This window comes from Acinonyx jubatus, chromosome B1 (genome assembly GCF_027475565.1).
Source record: "Acinonyx jubatus isolate Ajub_Pintada_27869175 chromosome B1, VMU_Ajub_asm_v1.0, whole genome shotgun sequence".
Classification (NCBI taxonomy): Eukaryota; Metazoa; Chordata; class Mammalia; order Carnivora; family Felidae; genus Acinonyx; species Acinonyx jubatus.
In genome coordinates, this window is record NC_069382.1 from 48299556 (window position 1) to 48317825 (window position 18270).

Here is an 18270-nt window from a genome sequence, read left to right on the forward strand (position 1 = left end):
GAACATCTTGTTGTTCCAGAAAGTAAGGAAATATCCAAGGAATGAGGACATGTCAAAAAGACCCAGAAACCAGCCTGAATACACACCTACTGACCAAATCTAATTTAAGCAAAATAAATAATGTTAGTATCAGATTACAGCTCTTTGAATGAAATAGGAGTCCACGAGTTCATAAATAAATAAATAAATGGAGAAGAGGAAGTTCTTCCTTACAAGCCCCACTAAGAAATGCAGAAGGGATGATAATCACCAATTTGACAGCCATTATTGAGATGGTGAAACAAGAGTCAGCGGTGTATGTTAGACTAGTAGTTGAAGGGTTGATGAGGAACAAGATTTTGTTCTGATACTGTGTGCTTGTTTCAGCCCTCGTACTGTAAACAGGCATCATTTCGCAATCTGCTTAACCCATTTTTCACATTATTGTGCTTTGTGTTGATTTTGCTGTTTAAAGTGGCCCCACACATAGCGCTAAAATGCCTTCTATCTAGCATTCCTAAGCACAAGAAGGCTGTGATGAGCCTTTGAAGAAAACGAATATTGGATAAGCTTCATTAAGGCATGAATTATACTGCTGCTACCCACAAGTACTATGTTAATAAATCTTATATGTTAAATAAAGTATCTTTAAAAAGAAACACATAAAACAAAGTTATGTATTGATCAGTTGAAGAAAATGTGACCACAGGTTCACAGAAACCTATCTCTGCATTTTCTGCAGGAGCTGTGTTTAAGTATTTGTGAATTCAGTGTGCAAGGTACCTTTATGGAATTTAAGTGCAGAGAGTAACAAGAATCGAAGTATCTGTCACATAACGGGTACTAACAGTGATTGCCATTGACTTTATCAGATTAATTTCATGTCACGTATAACATGAAATTTTAAATTTTACTTTAAGTTGTGAAAGTACACATATTTGTAAGTTATTTATAAAATGTCTCCGGGTATAAAAGGGCATTTAGAAGACTTGAACTTTGGTTTATGTAATATGAAACAGCAAAATATTTAAAATGGTATATTTGCACATTCCTTGCTGAAATAAAGCATATTTTTTTACTTCAGTAACCTTCATTTAGTTGCATCTGATTACTAATTTAAAATGTATTTGAGTTTAAGAAAATAGTTCCAGGGCGCCTGGATGGCTCAGTCAGTTAAGCATTCGACTCTTTGATTTCAGCTCAGGTCATGATCTCATGGTTTGTGAGTTTGATCCCCGCATCTGTCAGTGTAGAGCCTACCTGGGATTCTCTCTTTCCCTCCCTCTCTGCCCCTCCCCCATTCATGTTCTCTCTTTCTCAAAATAAATAAATAAGCTATATAAAAAAAGAAATTACAGTTTCAAAGATAGAAAGTTAGTTTTTTTACTAAAAACTGTAAGTAAACCACATATATTAACTAATCACTTAAAATATATTTATTCAATATCACTCTAACTTTGAACTCCCTGTTGTGTCATTGTCTTAAAGAATTTTGGCTTTTCATTGCTTCATATAGTGTCTAATGGAAACTCCATTGGCTTCCAGAGCCTAATAGATTTACTGTGTATAGTTGTTGTTGTTTTTTTTTTAAGTTTATTCATTTTTGAGAGAGAGAGAGAGAGAGGCCAAGCATGAGCAGGGGAGGGGCAGAGAGAGAGAGGGAGACACAGAATCCGAAGCAGGCTCCAGACTCTGAGCTGTCAGCATACAACCGGATGTGGAGCTCTAACCCAGGAGCCACGAGATCATGACCTAAGGTCAGAGGCTTAGCCAACTACTGAGCCACCCAGGCACCCCTGTGTGTAGGGTTTAATGTTAATTGATTGGCCTTTGATCCTTTTGAGTGAATGAGAAATATCTTATTAGAATTGAATGGGTGAATTAGCTAATTGTATGTACTTAACATTTGGAGGGATAAGTAAAAAGAGAAGAAAAAGACTCGAGATAATTCAAAAGCAAAAATGAGAAGAAAGGATATTTGGTGTATTCTTCAAGTCTTTCTTCTAATGAGCCAAATATTAGACAAAACAAACTGGGGACTTGTCTTTGAATAGGAAACAGATATGCTAAGTATATTCTTCAGATTTGTTTTAACTTTTATCTTTAGATGCTGATTTCTGTCTAAAAGAGGGTATTGGGGCTACCAAAATAAAACTTATAACTTCAAGATTTGACTGACATCTACTTGATGCCTGGCACTTTATGCTGTGTTGATGGCAGGAAATAGAATTTTCTCCACTCATATTTAGGCAAGCTGCAACTCTTCTAATGCAGGGTTGCTTCTAATTTAGATTTATATGAAACAAGGGAAAATATATTCTTTTTAAGTCCAGTTGTTGGCTAAACCAGGCTTTTGAGCTTCCTGGTTACTTATCATTCAGCAACGGGTATGGGAAAGTGTTTATAAGCCATCAATAAAGTAATGCATTAATAATAATTGTTATTCTGAGGCACCTAGGTTGCTCATTCGGTTAAATGTCCAACTTGATTTTAGCTCAGGTCATGATCTCATGGCCTTGGATTGATCCCCCCATCTGGCTCCATGCTGACAGCTCAGAGCCTGCTTGGGATTCACTCTCTTCCTCTCTTTCTTTGCCCCGTCCCCCAGTGCTGTTTCACATGCACGTGTGCGTGCGCACTCTCTCTCTCTCTCTGAAAAATTAATAAACGTTTAAAAAATAGTATTTCTCCTCTTTAGACATATTGGATTTCTTGTTTTGTTTAGTACATATATCTCTTCAACCAAAAATCATTACTGATGATGATCAGTTTTGTTTTATACTTTGTAATCTTATAAAATGATTTCCATCAGGTGTTTCTCACAAAACCCCTGAGTGGTTGGTGAAAATCATGATTTCATGGATGGGAAAACTGAGGGACAGAGAAGCCCTGAACCTTGCCTCCTGGTTATATCCTTCTTTTCTGATCTCCTCTGTAGATTTTTGTATGTTTGGGTTTTTTTGTTTCCTTTTTTAAAATATCCCTGCCTTTCTGCTGTAGAGAATGATTTATGTATTGCAACAGCTGATTTTTTTTTTTCTGCAGAGATATTCCAATGCCCTTAGTCAGCTCAGGAGTAGAGCATGGTAATTTGAGAGAGCTGGCATTTGCAAGAATGAAAGACCTTGGAATACAGGTAAGAGTCTGACAGTAACTGTTGAGATCAAAGTAATCTGAAACACAAGGCACTTAACTTTGGTACACACAGACTCCCAAGTTTGGTCAAAAAGTTTTCATATACTGAAGGCATTCTTACTAGGTGTATATAAAACATGAAGTTGAAACCAGTGGTTGCAAAGGCTGCATCTTCTCCCTTGCACCCCTCTGCTTTCTTCTGAAAGAGCATATTTGTCGATTTAAGGGTGCCAGATGCCAACTATGATCTCAGCTCTCTTTTTTAAATTTTGAAGTATTTCTTTTTTTCTTTTTTTTTTTCTTTTGAAGTATTGGGTGTTCAGTTCTTGACTAGTGGAGATAGAAGATATGAGTATATGTTTGAGGACACCAGGATAACGTGTGTAAAATGATTACGAAACAGTGCTATTGCCCACATATTCCAATGTCCCTTGCCCTGCTCCACCCCCATGTTTTTTCAAGTACTTACTTATTTCACATATTTACTAAACACTTTCTTTCTTCTGGCCTTGGACATGCAGAAGAGCCCAGGAATCTGCAACTTAACAGTCTCTGCACATGATTCATAAATCACAGTAAGGTGATTATAACATAAATTCACAGTGCCCTAGAAACTCCTTCTTAGAGCTGCTAAAGAGGAAAAGCCAAAAGTGGGGTCAAGGCCTGAGCATTGATTGCTGGGCTCTGCCTTCAGCAATTCAGATTCACTAGGTCTGGAATGGAGCTATGGGATGTTCTCATGAACAATACAGACTTTGAGAGACATCGTTTTGAAGACTGCATGTCATGTTTGTGCACCTGCCCAAGACATTTTATTCTCTCAGTTAAATTGTTATAGAGAAACCTTTTCAGAAAATTGTCCAAAGGAGAGTTTGTGAACATGATCGGCTTATTCTACAAAAGAAAGAAAAAAAAGACAATTTCAAGTTCTGGAAAAATAGCAAATACAGTAATCAGAGTAATTAATAGCACCAAACAAGCAGACAAGTCTGTATTATGCCTGTTCTTCTTCCCAGTCTCCAACTGTCCTTGTCTTCCAGCACCTCTCTCCTCTGAGAATACCACAGCCAAAGTGACTGACCTGACCTGGTTATCCTGATAATTTCATCATCTAGCTATCGTCGTTAACCCTGTATCCCTTATATTCGGTTTGAGTCTAAACACTGAAGACAGCTGAAAGACATCTAGCTCACAGACTGTCTTTACCAGAAAATGAGCACACACCAATCTCTGCTTTTAAAAAGCATTCTCTCATAACACCCCCCACCACCACCACCAAAAAGGCATGCAGGTGTTCATTAAGAGCATGTAACTATAGCTTGTTCACATGCAACCTACTGTATAGAACTGCTGTAGCTAAAAGACAACATCTAAATGTAATAGATTTGTAATTATAGAGACTTGTGATCTTTGTTTGCTATATAATTTTTGAGTTCATGGAATCCACATTAAAGCATTATTATCTTGGGCTCATGTCTGGAACATGGAAATAGCTTTGTTTTTATAAAACTGAATAGTGAGCTCTTATCTTTCTCGTGGAATTCTTTACATATATAACAGCACTTCATAAATAATGCTGTTTTAGTAGTATAGCTTGCATGACATCATCACATTTCCTAGGGTGATCTTTTCTCACTGGTAGAAAATGTTAGAATCCTGAAAATAATTTTTACAGTTCTGTATGGGAAAATATACCATGGGATATATAATGGAATACTGTAATGACTCTGTAATTATAAATGTCAGGCTATGTAGTTATGTATACTGTATTGTGGAATAGAAGTGAGGGTCACGGGGTGCCTGGGTGGCTCAGTTGGTTAAGCATCCAACTCTTGATTTCGGCTCAGGTCATGAGCTCACGGTTCGGGAGTTTGAGCCCTGTGTCAGGCTCTGCGTTGACAGTGCAGAGCCTGCTTGGGATTCTCTCTCTTCCTCTCTGCCCCTCCCCTGCTTGAGTGTTCACTCACTCTCTCTTGCCCTCTCCCTCTCTCTCCCTCCCTCCCCTCCCCTCCCCCCTTAAATAAACATTAAGAAGAAGAAAAAAAGACATGAGAGTCCTATCACATAAGCTTGGCCATACAAGGAGAAGCATTGCATGTATATCATCTGCAGCCTCCCAGTGATGCTCTTGTGACTGTGGTTCAGATGTATAATAAATAGCTCTAGGTTCCATCTTTTTTCTTCCTTTCCTCCCTCCCTCCCTCCCTCCCTCCCTCCCATCCTTTCTCCCACAGTGCCCTTCTCTGAAAAAAAGAAAAAATACCACAGCAGTCTTTCCAACTTCTAAATGATACAAGCATGGTAATGCTAAAAATGTTAACTGCCATAAAATGATGAAGATATTTAAAAATTAGGAATTTGCTTTTTACTCTTCTGTATACATAGTTTTGGGTTCTACTTACAGGTACAACTATATCCCCTGGGTAAAAAAAACTATTTCCAGGTTTTAGGACATATATTATTTGGGTATCATATATTGATCTCTGAATTCTAAGCTTGTTTATAAAGCAATACTATACTAACTTCATATTTTGTTTTCCCCTATCCTCAGATTTATTAAAGATGGTTTTATTTTTAAATTTAGTTGTTATTATCTCATTGTAAATTATGTCCAAACTTAATTTTGAGCTCAGGGTTTGGTGGAAAGGTATGAATAAAAATTGAATTAGTTAACCCAGTTTTGTATTTGCCCCTTTCCTCCACTTTTTTTTTTCTTCAGTGTCGAGACGTGAGAACCAGAGAGGTTGGAATCCAAGAAATTCATCACAAAGTACGGCCATACCAGGTTAGTTTCTTCATTTTATAGAGAGATTGGGTCCTGTTCATAAATTTTTTTCAGACCTGGACCCACACTTTCTTACCAACAGGACTGATCCCTAGAAGTTAATAAGTAAACTAAGCAAAGAGTAATTGAGGATCAAATGTAGGTGTTAAGACAGGAAAGACAAATATGAGGGTGGCTGAACTGTAGAAGAGACAGGTTAGGAAAACCAAGTCTGAACTTCATTCTAGATCAGCACTGTCCACTAGAACCTTCTGCAGGGTTGCAAACTATAATCTGTGCCATCCAATGTGGTGTCAGTCCAATGTGACATGTGATGGTAAGTACTTAAAAAGTGGCCAGTGCAACTGAGGAACTGAGTTTTAAATTTTATTTAATTTTAATCCAAATATAAATAGCTACATACAGCTAGTGGCTACCTTCAGGTAGAGCTGAATGTGATCTGTTTATCTTTGTGGGTACTACAACTATTAAAATTATTGCCCATTGGTGGTAATCAGATGAATTCAGGGCCCTTGTCAATAAGGGTTCCACAAAACTTAAGCCTGATGCCTAAAAGTAGTCATTGTTTGTAATGAGTTAACTTCTCTCCTATGTACGTATAATGCCTAGCTATATGCCAAACTTTCTGTGGGGATTAGCTCTTTTGTGGAACCCTACTTGAGAGACATTAGATGACATCTGCATTGATATTTCTGTTCTCAAAATGCATGGTTTGTTTAATTGATGTTTTTTAACATCTGGGACCTTTTGAAGAAAAAAGTAGACCCAAGCACAGTTAATCATTTTTCCAAATTCTTGTGCAATCCAGTTAGTTAGTAAATATTTAAGTTTGCGAGGAAATTTAAGCATTGGTGTGAATTGTTCACTTCACTACTGGTACAGTCAGCCTATCTTCAGAATGTGTCTGAGTGTGACCATGCCCATATATGTAGGTTTGTCTCTGAATATTGTTGCATATTGCTTATGCAGATGCAAAATTCAAGGGCCACTTGAACAATGAGTTGAAGAGTCAAAAGCCTATGTAGATTGGTACCACAGAGCTTCCCCTATAAGCTACTCTCCAGTTCTTGAATTTTCTTTAATGTTTAATCTTATAACTAGTCATAATATTTTAAGCGCCCTGTGGGATGCCATACTTTCTTAAAAGCCCATCAAGGAACAAGTGACCAGTAACACATTTTTCCCCCAAAATCAGGTTTTAGTGGAAGAAGCAAAGGCTAGAAAATGAAACCATTGAGGACCTAACAGTTCTGCGGCTCAGTGGTGCTCCCAAGAGCTATGCATGTGACATAATATGTAATTTTACCTTCGAGACTCTTCATGGAGGATCAGAGGTTTAAGTACATAGAAGCATTTACTGAGCCAGATCTCTGTAAGAATCTCAAGGTTAATGAAGTTCAAATATTTATGCAATTATAGAATTGTTTTCCTTTTATAATATTCCATGAACAAGGCATGAACTCTTTCTTAATCATTGATATTTGAAAGTAGACAAGTAAAAAGAAACCTAATTCGTGATTATTCGTTATCCTTAATTGTGTGTATTAACCTAAATAAATACTTACAATTATAAAAATGAATTTTCTCTAATTTAAAAAACTTTGTGTGTGTGACTTTTTATTAAACAGGTTGAATTGGTAAGGAGAGATTATGTGGCGAATGGTGGCTGGGAAACATTCTTATCATATGAAGACCCAGATCAAGACATTCTGATTGGCCTCCTGAGATTACGAAAATGTTCGGAAGAAACCTTCCGTTTTGAATTGGTTGGAGGTGTTTCCATAGTTCGAGAGCTGCATGTGTACGGAAGTGTAGTCCCTGTGAGCAGTCGAGATCCTACTAAATTTCAGCATCAGGTATCCTGTATTCCATTTCTATTTGACTATAATTAGAAACTTGCCCAAAGGAGGAAGAGAGAAAAGGAATGGGCAGAAGGAGGAGGCAGAGGCAGAGGAGGAAGGAGGAAGGGAGAAAGGCAAGGACAGAAACTGAAGAACTAATATTGTATGTTCAGAGATGTTTTCTTTTGAGTGTGAAGGAGGAGGAGCGAGAGACAAATTGGAGACTCAGGTAGAATATAGTATTAGATTGAACCATATGAAATTGCTATTTTTGAAAGTCAGAAATGGCCTAATACCAGCAATTTCATATGATTCAACTATGTATTATGAAATCAAAGCAGATGATAATGTGAAAGCACTTGTGAAATATTAAAGGTCTTCATAGATGCAAGCTATATCTGACATGTAGTGGAATGCTGTTCCACTCCCCACAGACAACCTAAACAAAGAAATAACTCACTCTTTAAAATTTCCAGGAAGTGGCTTAAAACCACTATTGGTGGGTGCAGAGTAGACCCCAAACTTAGTGATTTAAGAATATTGCCTGGTTTCAAAAACCTTTTAGAAATTGTAGGGGTGACTAATAGATACAAGATTAGATGCCCCAGACTTCATCACCTAGAGATTGCCTAGAACTTATTTAAAAAGAGACAGGAAGTTGAGAGGCAATTGCCCCCTTGCTGTGATGAGATTACATTATCCACAGAATACCTTTTGATGGCTTTTGTTGCAAAATTATTCCCTTTTTTACTAGTCTGCTACAGGGTATTTTTGGTATAATTGAATGGTTTCTCTTTTCTTACTCCCATGCATTTTTTTTTTGTCATTCTTATTTTAGCAGATTTTAGCAACTACTAAATATTAGCCTTTTTGTTTTACAGACCCCTCTTACTGACTTCCTTTCTTCTCAATTCCCTAATCCCCCCCTTTGCTCCTTCCAGGGATTTGGCATGCTTCTGATGGAGGAGGCAGAAAGAATAGCTAGAGAAGAACACGGATCTGGGAAAATAGCTGTTATATCAGGTAACTGGAGGAGAGCAAAATTCATGATTCATTCACATTTTAACTTGGTATCACAGTTAAAACTATCTCAGGCTTCTCTTACCCCTATTTATGATTAGTCAGGATTGGGCCAAGTACAACAGTAAAAGACTTGTGCTCACACACAGAATTCCTGTAAGCAGTCTGGTGGAGTAGAGCTTCCAGAAGCACAGAGTGGCAAGACCAGTAATCGGTGTCCTATCTTTCTTGCTGTCACACCAGTCATCTGTCTGCCCCACTAGTCGTCATTTCCTCTCTTGTGCTTTGTGCCCAGTTACTCTGTCTGAGAAAATGAAATTTGGTGATATGGATCCAAGAAAAAGTAAACCAGTGTGGCTGTTATCAACACTGTTGTTCAGAAAGTTAAAATGGAATCTCAGTTGCCAGTACAAGATATTTAAAGGCAGAGTTCTTTGCTCCATAAATATTGCTCTCAGTGACTTTGCTTCAGGGAACAGCTTTCCCTTGTTTGCAGCTTTCCCCATACTTTGTGTGGGACATCACACAAAGGGAAGTGGGCACAAAAAGGAAATTCTAGTGTGAGAGAAAAAGAAATAATATAGATACACTTTCACTCCTACTGTTTAGTACTATATCCTAAAAATTGCTATTCCTAATAAGAAGCTAATGTGGAAAAGCCATGATCAGAACGTAGGGTTTTTTTTCCTCCAGGTTTATTTTCCCATTAGAAAATATGCTCCTTTCTTAAAGCAGATTCTTTTCTTTTAAGATCTTGTAAATAATCTTTTCTGAAAATGAGAGTTGAAATGAGTTTTTAAAAAAAAATCAATAAATTGTTGCTAATCAATAAATCAACACCCTTGCCCAGGTTTTAATGATTATAATTATGAAAATGTAATGACCCAGGCTCACTTAATCATTTAGTCTGGCTATGGTTTTTGGCATTATCCAGATGGATTAGTAAAACATTTCTTAACATGGCTAGCTTTATATATTTTTCTCTGTTACCTTAATTTCACTAAAAAGAGGCTCACCTAAGCGATACTGATATTTGTAATAAAAAATGTTTACGTCTCAGTTGTAACCTGTGGTTGTCCAGAAGTCAACCTTTCCTGTTCCCCAAAGAGGTCCAGCCTGACTTGAGACTTACTCTACACGCACACCTGTGAAGGGTTGAAAGCACCTGACATTCAGCAGTCCCTTTCGCTAGAACACTGTCAGTGTGTTCAGCACAGTACTTCTCAGGCTTTAATGTGCTTGTACATTATCCAGAGATCCTGTTAAAATGCAGATTCAGGGGGCGCCTGGGTGGCTCAGTTAGTTAAGCTTCTGACTTTGGCTCATGTCATGATCTCACTGCTCGTGGGTTCAAGCCCTGCATCGGACTTTGTCCTGACAGCTCAGAGCCTTGAGTCTGCTTCTGATTCTGTCTCCCTCTCTCTCTGCCCTTCCCCCACTCGTGTGTGTGTGTGTGTGTGTGTGTGTGTGCGCGCGCGCGCACACGCTCTGTCTCTCCCTCTCTCTCAAAAATAAATAAACATTAAAAAAAAATTTTTTAATGGAGATTCAGTCTGGGGTGGGGCTTGAGAGCCTGCATTTCTAACCAACTTACAGTGATACCTGTGCTAATTGTGTCTTCAGACCACATTTTGAATGGCAAGGTTTTCATATTCTCTTCCAAACCATTAAGGGAAAGATACTCTCTGTGACCATGGTGGGGCCTGCACACCCGCAGGCTACTGTGCAGTCACGTGGTTTTCTGGTATCTGTGGGAACATAATCAATTTTACAACCGAAGAACATTGGTATTCTATTACTTCTCCACATTATTTCATTAGCCTTCATAATATCTATCCATTTGTAGAAATGTTACATGCAGAGAGGGCCCCTGACTTGGCTGAGGTTCTATTCAGGCACCCATAAGAGCCTTAGTTTCTGCTTTTTATGAGTAGGGTGTCTTTCTAAGTGGAAATCAGCATCTGTCCTCTTTCTAGCTTTTTATCATAATCTAAATAATAGCTCAATTTCAGATCATCTGCTTGTAGAATTTTTAAAATAAGAGTCTTGCTGAAAAAAGCTGGGAAGAACCTTTCTCCTTAGCTGCTACAGTAGGACTACTAGATTTCTATATAGGGGGTTTCTTTGGGCTAGTGGGTTTCTGTAAGAGCAGTCCTGGATTGTCTTTTGGAACTAAAGTGAGTTCTGTGGGAGGAAGGAAGCATTATTTCCTGTCACTCTAGTCTCTAAGTTGCATCATTGCTTTCTATTAGGGAAAGCACATAGTACCTTGACTTTCTCTTTGACTCAAGATCTGATCACCCTTCTGATGAAAAAAGCCAAGAATATTTCTCTATGTATGATGCATTTTATTTCTCTAATTTAGTAACATATTATTGTTCAGTTAAGTTTCTGAATCAGACACCTGAGATGTCCATTATTCAGAACTTTGAGTAGTACAGATTTAAAGTATGCATTATCATCACCTTTTATGTAGCTTTTGTCCTTCCATGTTTGTTCATATTTCACTTTGGTCTTTCTGCTTTGAGTACTGTGTGTGTGTTGGGGGGGGGGGGATTAGTTTTTGTAAAAAGTCAAACAGTTCTCCATAATTTGATCCTTGGAATGAAAATATCCTTATGATCGCAGTGGTGCTTGTCTACTGTGTTTATTCACAGTGCTTCATTAGGTGTGCTGTATAGGAAGAGACACTTGGTGGCGGGAGAGTTTGGATTCCATTCCTGTGTTGACCGTAGCCCTCACTCTTTGTGATCTTGGATAATTTCACTTGATCTCCATAGACCTTTCTTCCCTTACTGAAAAAAATTGGGGTAGGTTATCTTTTACAATTCTAGCAGTCTATAATTCTGCCCCTTAGTGTTTTCATCTCTTTTAGTTCTCAACATAACCACTTGTGTTTTACTGATTACATTTTAAGTAGATTCTTTCCTGAAACCATGTTAGGAAGCCCTTTAATTTCATTAGTAATTGCACTTAGTCTCCTTGTATGTTAGATATTTGATGATAAAAATGATAAAGTTTCCCATGGTTAGGTTATCCTATGATTTGTGGATACATATTGACTTCATCACAATTTGGTGCTACTTTGTGACCTAAGCGTTGTATGTTTTTTTTCTGACCTTGTCTTTGATTTGTAAATCCATCCTTGTTCTGGTCTGCAGGCTTTTGTACACAGTGGTGGCCTACATATTCTGTCCTGGCATAACTAGTAGCTTGAGTAAGGGAGAGACAGGTCATTTATCATTCTGGTTACAGTGACTGTAAGAGTAATGCACTTATGTCGAGTTTTTTTTTTTTTTTAATTACATTCTGATTCATTATGACTTCCCCTCAACTTGCCAGCAGATTTTCTGTTATTTGGATTTATAATCTTTGATTCTGCCTCTAGACAGTATGATTAACTGCACAGTAGATCTGATTTGAATCACTAGTCAGACTCCATGTGTTCTATTTTTCCCTGTTAAAAACAAATTGGTGTTTATCTTTGTTACCTCAATATATTTTGTTTATAAAAGGCATATACTGAATATTTTACAGCTAATTTATCCTTTTTTAAAAGACTGACTTTATAGCTACTTGAGGAAATTGAAAATTTTCTTGTTTATTGGAGTCAGGTGAAGCACTTAGACCTTTTAGATTATTCATTCTATTTTTTTAAGTATATATAATTATCTTCGTAAGTAAACTGTGTTTCAAAGTTAACCATCAACTCTAAATTTGAAAATTAAAGCAAAAATGAAATGATTGGCTTCATCAGCATCAGAATCACCAAGTGTATTGAGTGTCTCCTATGTTCAAGGGACCGGAGTTGAGAGGGCAGATCAAGGAAGTATGAGATACTACTGCCTGGACCTTGAGGGGTGTTGAAATTGGGCTGCACAGTTAACTCAATTTTCACCCCACAGATTATCCTTAACTCCAGAGGAAGTTAAATTTTTCTCTCTACTTAGACTATATCTCAACTCATGATTAATTGCTTCAGAATAAGAAAATAATCTTTTTTGTACATACAAAATGGGTAAACCAGTAAGGTAAGAACAACCAGTTTATAACATGTGTGGGCAGTTAATTACTGCTAAATAAGCAATTAATTAGTCCCTATTATATCCAAGTGCTTTAATATCTCTCACCAGCTTATGTAGCTTCTATCAACATACACCTGTTTAAGGTTAACAAATTGTATCTACTTAAAAGCCATGATGTTTATCTATGTGGATTTTTATCTCTCTTTCCTTTAAATATGTTAGGATGAAGCCATTTTTTTCTCTTCCCTGTCTTATGGTGTCAAGTACAAGTGATTATACTGTAGAACCTAACCTACAACATTTGAAATGCCATCACTAATAATCACCATGGAAACTGGAGATCTCTGATGTTACACTGCCCGTACCATTTCCAAAAGGGCAAATATAACTGTTGATAGCTGCTATTTAAAAAGCCACTTAATATACCCAACAGATGATTTTTTTTTTCTTTTGGCAGTTTTGGCTAGGTATCGGATCCAGTCATGTTACTGTTTCTGTTTGCCAAGCTAATTACTATGCATCAAGACAAACAGCTATTCCCAAGCTCCCCCTAGTACCTTCGTCATAAGCAGTATTCTATTTGTGTTCTTTCAAGTAGAAAATTAATATGGCCATTGGCCAAGAATTGTACAAGGCTGATAGATCACACAGTGATGGTGAGAAATGAGGAAAATGTCTGAATGGTTGATGACAGAAATCCACTGAAGTCAGAGACTGTTAGCCATTTTGTTTAAACCCATTTAAAGTCAAAGAAGAGAGAAGGGGGGAAGATAAATATATAGGATGAATAATCCTTAAACCTTAAATATAAAGTGAGTAAACAAGTCACTGTGGAGAGGAGATCATTCTAAAATCATGATGCTCAGAATATGATTCTAAAAGCTACATCTACAATTCCTACTAGTGAAAAAACCAACATGCCTATGCCTTACATAATCCAATATGGTTTCCTGGGACTGAAATTCATGGTCTTGTACCCCAGAGCCAGTGTTTAATGATATGTGGGCAGAAAATAACAGTCATTTGGTTTCATTAAACTACAAATGGCTTAGATTTACTTACTGAACCCCAGAAACTTCACCTGTATTCCAGGCTGCAACCCATCTCCCTTTACTTAAGGTGAAGGTAGTTTTATTCTCTACATTATAATCTAGGTGAAAAGAAGCATACATTTGTAACTAGATGTGTCTGGTAATGGACTCTTGATCCTTACCAAAATGCCTAGAAAAGCTTTTCCTCATTTTGGCTTATTTCGTTGGTAAGGACACAGGAAGCCTGCCAAATGCAAACTAGTTTGTGCCGCCTGTGTGCTGTGTGCATAGGACTTGTCAGAAAGGAAGGGGAAAGATTGTGTGCTCTTTTGTAGTTTCTGTTTCATCCCTTTACATAATTTATCTTGTAATAAATTATCCCCTAATGAAATGCACATTGTTAGGGTTCTGTATATTCCTCTATTTATTCCACTTTAGCATTCTAACAATTAAATGTTTTTTTAAATGTTTATTTAAATAATTTTTGAGAGAGAGAGTGCAAACAGGGTAGGGCCAGAGAGAAAGGGAGAGAGAGAGAATCCCCAGAAGGCTCTGCACTGTCAGCACAGAGCCTGATGCCATGCTCAAACTCACAAACCATGAGATCATGACCTGAGCCAAAATCAAGAGTTGGCCACTTACTTACCCAAGTGAGCCACTGAGGTGCCCCCATATTTCTTTTCTGGTGCATGTTCCAATAGGATTGTATTGTGGTGGTGGGTAATATCTTTCTGTTTAAAGATAATAGATAAAAACAAAATATTGCTTTGCTACAAGAATTTGATTCTTAATCATTAGACTAGCAATGATGATATGGAATACTATTTTGCTAGATAAGAAATTAGCTAAATGTTTGCCAACTGGTGTGTGTATTGCAGCTGGACTGTGGAGGCATCCTTGCATAGCTCCTCCCAGGACTCTGCATTCCCTGATTTGTTACTCATTCATTTGTAGAGGAATCAGGTACCAGATTGTAGTACTTTGCATATCAAGTGCATTATACTCATCCTTCTCTCTGTATTTCATGACTATAGTAACTAATGCATGTTTTCCAAATATTCCTTAATAGGCCACTGGTGAGTGTCCACTGTTTGGATCTTATGGTGAGGTTTCCTAGGCAGAAGCTAGTGATAGGAGTGGGTAGTAGCTTGTTGGCACATGAGGAACAGCATCTGGCAAGTGCTGTTTCTCTTCCTAGGTCCATGCTATCAAGTGTCCTTGTATCTCAGAAATGTGCACATTAATGTCCCAGAGGACAGCCCTGCTAATGTTGACATGCTTAACATATGTATACTTTTTCTCCCCATTCTTGTTCCTCTTAGTTTATAGATATTGGGAATTACGACTGTACTTCTGCTTGGGAAGAGGAATAGTGCTATATCATGTGGCTTCTAATAATATTCCTGAGAGGTCTGGGTGCTTTGATATAAATGACTGCCTTTGTTGTAAAGTTAGACGCTTCATCGGCTTTTTTCTGAGGAAGGAAGCCTTCTCCAGAGTTGTCTAGTCTAGACTTCTCATCATCTGCTGTTCATCACAATGTCTGATTTTAGTTTGTTGCAGTATTAACTCCTTATCAATGTAACTTTCATGTGATTAGTACTGTTCTTTTCAATAAATATTTGACATTGTTATAATCCACTCAATTTTTAATAAAACTTTCCTCTTTTAGATCTTAGAGGCAAGGATTTGGCAGATTCTTCCCCTTTGGGGGAACAGATTACTAAATAATTCTGGAAAACATTGATGCTGCCTTCCTTAGCAACCAAGATACTGTTTTTATAGAGCTTTTTAGTTTAAGCATTTCTAATTCCAGCAAGACATAACAGGGAATTTCTTATTCTTTTTATCACATGGCTTGAACTGTTGTCTCTGACTCACATTTCTGAGACATTAACTGATGGATTTAGGGTTTTAGATTGTGGCCATGGGATTATATTTCCTTATCCCCCCTGCCCCCAATCCTCTACCTCCCTGAGCATCCAGTTGTCTGCTTTATCCACCATTTATGAATGAATCGCTGTTGTTTGGTAAAGCAGTCCAGAAGCCCCAGATCTATATGCTATGTGCCCTGTTACCTCTTACTGCAAATCCTACTAATTAGTGGTTGTTTTGGTTATCTCTTGTTGTGTAACACATCACCCCAAAATTTACTGGCTTAATACAACAACCAATTTATTTTCTTAGTGATTCTGTGGGTCAGAAATTCAACTGGGCATACAGAAGATGGCTCACTTCTGTTTCATGATGTCTAGGACCTTGGCTGGGGTGGCTTAAATGGCCATCAGCTGTGACTAGGTTGGCTTGTCTGGAGTTTCAGTTCTAGCTGGTAATGGGTGCTCAGTTGAGACTGTCAGCATGAGCACCTTGGTTCTTTTCTACCTGACTTGCATTTCTTATAGCATGAAGGCTGGGCTCTTAAAGGAAGGGAGCAAAGACTAGACTTAGAAGTCCCAGAACATCTTATATTCATTATCTGTTGCTGTGTAATAAATAATCACAAAACTTAATGTCTGAAAACAAGCGGTCATCACAATTCCTATAAGTCAGAAATCTAGAAGTGACTTAGCAAGGTACCTCTGCCTCAAAGTATCTCATAAAACTCCAGTTAAGGTATCAGCTGGAGTTGTAATCATTTCAGGATTCAATTGGGGTTGAAAGATCCACTTCCAGGTTTACCATGTGATTTGACAGGCTTCAGTTCCTCATGGGCTGTTGGTCTTAGGGCCACAGTTCCTCACCATGCCATGTAGGCCTCTCCAAAGGGCTGCTCATCACGTGGCAGCTTGCTGCCCTCAGCAGAGTGATCACAGAGACGGCCCCTTGAGATGGGAGCTACAGTCCTTATACCTACTCTTAGTAATAAGTCAACAAGTCCAGCCCACACTCAAGGGATTATGCAAGACTGAATACCAGTAGACAGGGACTTTGGGAGTCCTCCTCTTAGAGACTGTCTACCACAATGTGACTTATGCCCCATTCTATTGGTTACCAGAGTCATTGGGCCAGCCCACATTTTAAAAGAGAGGAAATATATCCACTTTTAAAGAGAAGATCTGGTGGCGGCCACCTTTGCCTACTAAGTTAAATATGTTTTCATTTACTTGAGATTAAGTTACCCAGTCCCTTTCTACAGAAAACTTCATTTAGCCTTCTCCCAGGATGGACTGTCTTTGGCCATATGTAGATTCAAGAGTTCTTGTCCCAAACCCAATATCAGGGTTTCATAGAGCCAGTCATGGCAGCACAGTTATACCTAACACTGTCCTAAGTAGACTTTGGCAGGCCCCCACAAGTAACCCCTGCATCTGACCTTTTGTCTGCTATCTCTCTTCCATGAGGACATTTCTGTATTTCCCTTTATAAGCCTATCTAAATGTTTAATCCTTTAGATCTATGATATTGGCCACTTAACCTTTCTACTAGGTTATAGAATATAGACCATCTTTGGGCTGGTTTCTCTCTAAAGATATCCTACCCTTATCCACATTCCTGCCCCCAAACAAACACCTGAAAATAGTTAATGGACCTTGAAGTCTTGTTTTCTCAATTTGGGAAGGTAGTAAATTGTATATGACATAAAATTTGCCATTATAAACATTAAAAAAATTTTTTTTTAAATTTTTTTTGGGGGGGGCCTACAAAAGCAGAAGGGGAGAGAGAGAGGGAGAGAGAATGAGAATGAATGAATCTTAAGCAGGCTCCATGCTCAGCACAGAGCCCAACATTGGGCTCAATCCCATGACCCTGGGATAGTGACCTGAGCCAAAATCAAGAGTTGGATGCTCGACCGAGCCATTCATGTGCCCCTGCCGTTATGACCATTTTTCAGTATACATGTTGGGGCATTTGTTACAGTCACAACTTTATACAACCATCACCACTATTTCCAAAACATTTTCATTACCCCAAACAGAGACTCTGTCCTCATTAAGCAGTATTCTCAATTCTCCCATCACCCCAACCCCTGGTAACTTCTAATCCACTTTGTCTCTGTGAGGTGGAATCATACAGTATATGGCCTTTTGTGTCTGACTTATTTCCCTTAGCATAGTGTCTTCTAGGTTTATTCATACTATAACATTAAAAGATTATGCTTCCTTTACTAAGACTGAACAATATTCCACGTGTGTACGCTGTGTGCATGTGTGCGTGTATGAACATTTAATAGAAGTCACAAGTAAAGCCATCTAGTTCTGGGCTTTTCTTTGTTGGAAGGTTTTTTATTACTGATTCAATCTCCTGACTTGTTGTAGGACCATATAGACCTGTTTCTTCTTGAGTCAATCTTTGTGGTTTGTGTGTCTAGGAATTTGTCCATTTTAACTAGATTATCCAGTGTGTTAGTGTATACACACATCAATATTCTTCATAGTATTCTCTTCTAATGCTTTTTATTTCTATAAATAAATTTCTCTTTCATTTCTAATTTTAGTAATTTCAGTCTCTTTTTC

At 37.9% G+C, this 18270-nt stretch overlaps 1 protein-coding gene across 1 annotated transcript in view; it reads left to right on the forward strand.

Annotated features, from left to right (window-relative positions):
* Window positions 1-18270, forward strand: part of ELP3 (elongator acetyltransferase complex subunit 3) — a 96303-nt gene that overhangs the window by 67195 nt on the left and 10838 nt on the right. The window contains exons 11-14 of the mRNA XM_015088020.3: window positions 3025-3115; window positions 5834-5899; window positions 7528-7755; window positions 8682-8763. Coding sequence (XP_014943506.1) covers window positions 3025-3115; window positions 5834-5899; window positions 7528-7755; window positions 8682-8763 — 467 coding nt within the window. The remainder of the gene's footprint in view (window positions 1-3024; window positions 3116-5833; window positions 5900-7527; window positions 7756-8681; window positions 8764-18270) is intronic.